Below are 3,123 nucleotides of genomic sequence, written 5' to 3' on the forward strand. Positions count from 1 at the left end.
CTTTCAGTTCATTTTTCTACATGATCATTTGTAGAAAAATGGTTAGAAGTATAATTATTTCAAAATTTATTATATTTTCAATTCTTCTTATCAAAAATATATCTAGAAAATGATTTACCTTTACCATGACTCATTTTATTTACCATTTTGTTGAGGTTCTTCAATTTACTTATTCACTATCATCCATAGAACTTTTTAGATTATTGACTATAAATTATCAATTGACAAAACTACTTCCATCAAAGAACCTTTATTAAAAGAAACTTCCTTCAAAAAACACTAGATGTGTCACTTGATGATTGACTTGTAATGGATCCAGACCCTTCCCATACTAATCTAATCAAAACATTGTTCAAATAACTAGATTAAATCATTTGAAATTTTATCTAACTAAATAAAAGTCTATATAACAAACATTTCAGCCTTATAATATTAGAAAACATAACAACTACTAACAGAAGAAAGTAAGTATTCTGTTGTTTTTGTTGCTACTTGTCTGTTATGGCTTTGCTTCTAGTTTGTCTTTAAAGACTCTTTCGTTCTAGTTTATCTTTAAAGACTGTTTCATTTTGTATGGATTTTAGATCCGTGTAACACATGTTTTACAGTGATAAAAAACAAAAGAAAGTAAATAGAATTAAATGACTGAATAAAAATAGTATATTATCATAACTTTGACTGAATAAAAATAGTATATTATCATAACTTGGACCATTACATTCAACACAATACCTAGCACTCTGTGCACAATTATATACTTAATGTTTTCTTTACAAGATAAAATCTGGCGACTCTCTATTTCTATAGTAGATTCCTTAATCAGAAATATTCTAATTTCTGACTTATTGTATCCTAGATTGTTTTTTAAAAGACAGTTCTACGGAATAATTTTAATACAAATTATATTTTCTAACAACCTCTATGGGATAAACATCTCGAAGTCCACAGAGCCATCCTTGAGAAGCATATAGCCTCCATTATACGTTTCCAAATGATTGGACAAAGCCTTCAAATCTATATCCTCATGATGACAGGATTTGCACACAAAGTAAAGCACAGCATGAGTGAGCAGCCACACTAAATCAACAACACACTGTAACAATACCACCATCACAATAAAGCCTACGCTCATCAGCTGCTGCCCCTTTCCATACACTGAATAGCTCTGAACCCCACCAATAACGACCATGAAAAGCCCGTACAAAATATTCAGCGTCAACGCCGTGCCCCGCTTTCCTTTTATTAGTTGGTTGCTCTTCTTCACGGCGCTCAATCCTTGTTTATCTTCCACCACACACACCACGCTGGCAAGCTGCCACAACAAGGTGATGTACACGTAGAAAGGAAAAGCAACGATGAAAATAAGGAAGACCCCAACGATAAGGGTCTCTTTCTTCAATCCAAACGCTCCATATATCAAGATCCAGAAAGTCAGAGCAACCACTGTGACCACATGGTATAGAAACATAATGAGGAAAAACCAGAGAAAAGTCAGGATGAGGCGCTTCCATACCCTGGGTACGATTCTCATAATCTTTGTATACACCAATTCCTTGCCTGCGTAAGTGGCTGCCACGGTGTACACCACTGCCGACCTAGACAGGAGCGAGAAGGCAAAGACTAGGGTTACGTACAGCGCCGTCATCAGTAAAAGCTCCGCAATTTGGAAGTGCAAGTTATGGCGGATGCTTTCTGCAGCAGGGCTGCTCACCTCTATCCCCGATAGTGCAACGTTCATCATGATTTTGCTGAGGAGGGGCTCTGAGATTAAACGGTAGACCTGGATTATAAAGGGAAGAGGCAGCAGTAGGGTGAGGGCAATGCCTCCCAGGAGTTTCGCCTCACGGCGCACGATTTTGCACGCCTCTCCCACGATTCCAAAGGCATCCAGAAAATGAAATTCTGCTGCTTCTCCATCCATCACTAATATAGCTAATATAGCTGCGAAATTTGGTACTCCTTCGTATTTGTTAACACGGAAGTGATTTGCAGGTAGTATATATAGCGCTACACCACAGATGAAGGTTATGCGTGGAAAGAATCAACCAGATTTTTGTCAATCAGGGCCCCACGACGCAGGTTCCAGGAAATACACTTGTCTTAATTTTGCGTTTTTGAGCCGGTAAAGACTTTTACAGTGGCAAGAATCAACCAGATTTTTGTCAATCAGGGCCCCAGGATGCAGGTTCCAGGAAATACACTTGTCTTAATTTTGCGTTTTTGTCTACCATAGATTATTTCCGGAAAGGACTCTAGAAAAGAATGAAATAATAACAAGGACAAACATTTTTATCCTTAGAGCAAATATATAATTATTATAACTATTCATATTTCATTTGACGTAAGACAATCGTAAGTAAGAAAGGTATTAGAATATTTTTTTAGAAATTTAATAGTATTTAGTTAGAAAATTTAATGGAGATGTGTAAAGACGTAAATTATTCTATATTCAAATAAGACATAATATACTTTTTATTCTTAAATAAACTCAAAAATCAGTTAATAGGTTTATTTCTTAAATCAAATTATCCCAAGCTTGTTAAATCAAAATAACAATAATAGATTTCAATAGGAGATAAAAAAAAATTCATAAACATGTAGAAATATCATGTTACATATCTTTATACCATGCTTAGGCTTTCTATTGCCATAAGTATAATTCAAACATAAAAGAAAGAGAGATGCGTCTGTTGATCTCCAATTTGAGTTGCTTCAATTCAGTCCTTCGAATGAAGACGAGAACAAGAATCAGGCGTTTTTTCCGCCCAACCCTGAAGCTTACGCTTCCCCGTAATTCTTAGTCAATCAAGAATACTCGACCCTGCACAAATTGCTTAGCAAAAAGAATTCGAAAGACAAGATGGAATATGGTGCATGCCTAGATGATACATGCATTTTCATTTTTCTAATTCCATTAAGAAACAAACAAAATCAATCAAGGATATGGTAGAGAGCATAAATAAAAGAATTCCATCTATTTCAATAGTTTATTCAATTGAATTACTCAGTGAAGTATAATGCCATGCATAGCAAAAAATATATAGTTTGGAAAAGCAAACTATTCTCTCTAGGATTCCATATTCGACACCTATCCTCGAAGGTAAGTTTCCCTATCCACAAGCC

General features: G+C 35.3%; 1 protein-coding gene across 1 annotated transcript; it reads right to left on the reverse strand.

Moving 5' to 3' along the window:
• Positions 1-673: 673 nt before the first annotated feature.
• On the reverse strand, positions 674-1,958 carry LOC131079016 (uncharacterized). Its single transcript, XM_058016881.1, has one exon. It carries the CDS (start codon positions 1,919-1,921, stop codon positions 920-922), a length of 1,002 nt encoding a protein of 333 aa, XP_057872864.1. The 5' UTR covers positions 1,922-1,958; the 3' UTR covers positions 674-919.
• Positions 1,959-3,123: the final 1,165 nt, after the last annotated feature.

The sequence above is a fragment of the Cryptomeria japonica genome, chromosome 11, assembly GCF_030272615.1.
Source record: "Cryptomeria japonica chromosome 11, Sugi_1.0, whole genome shotgun sequence".
In the NCBI taxonomy this organism is placed as follows: Eukaryota; Viridiplantae; Streptophyta; class Pinopsida; order Cupressales; family Cupressaceae; genus Cryptomeria; species Cryptomeria japonica.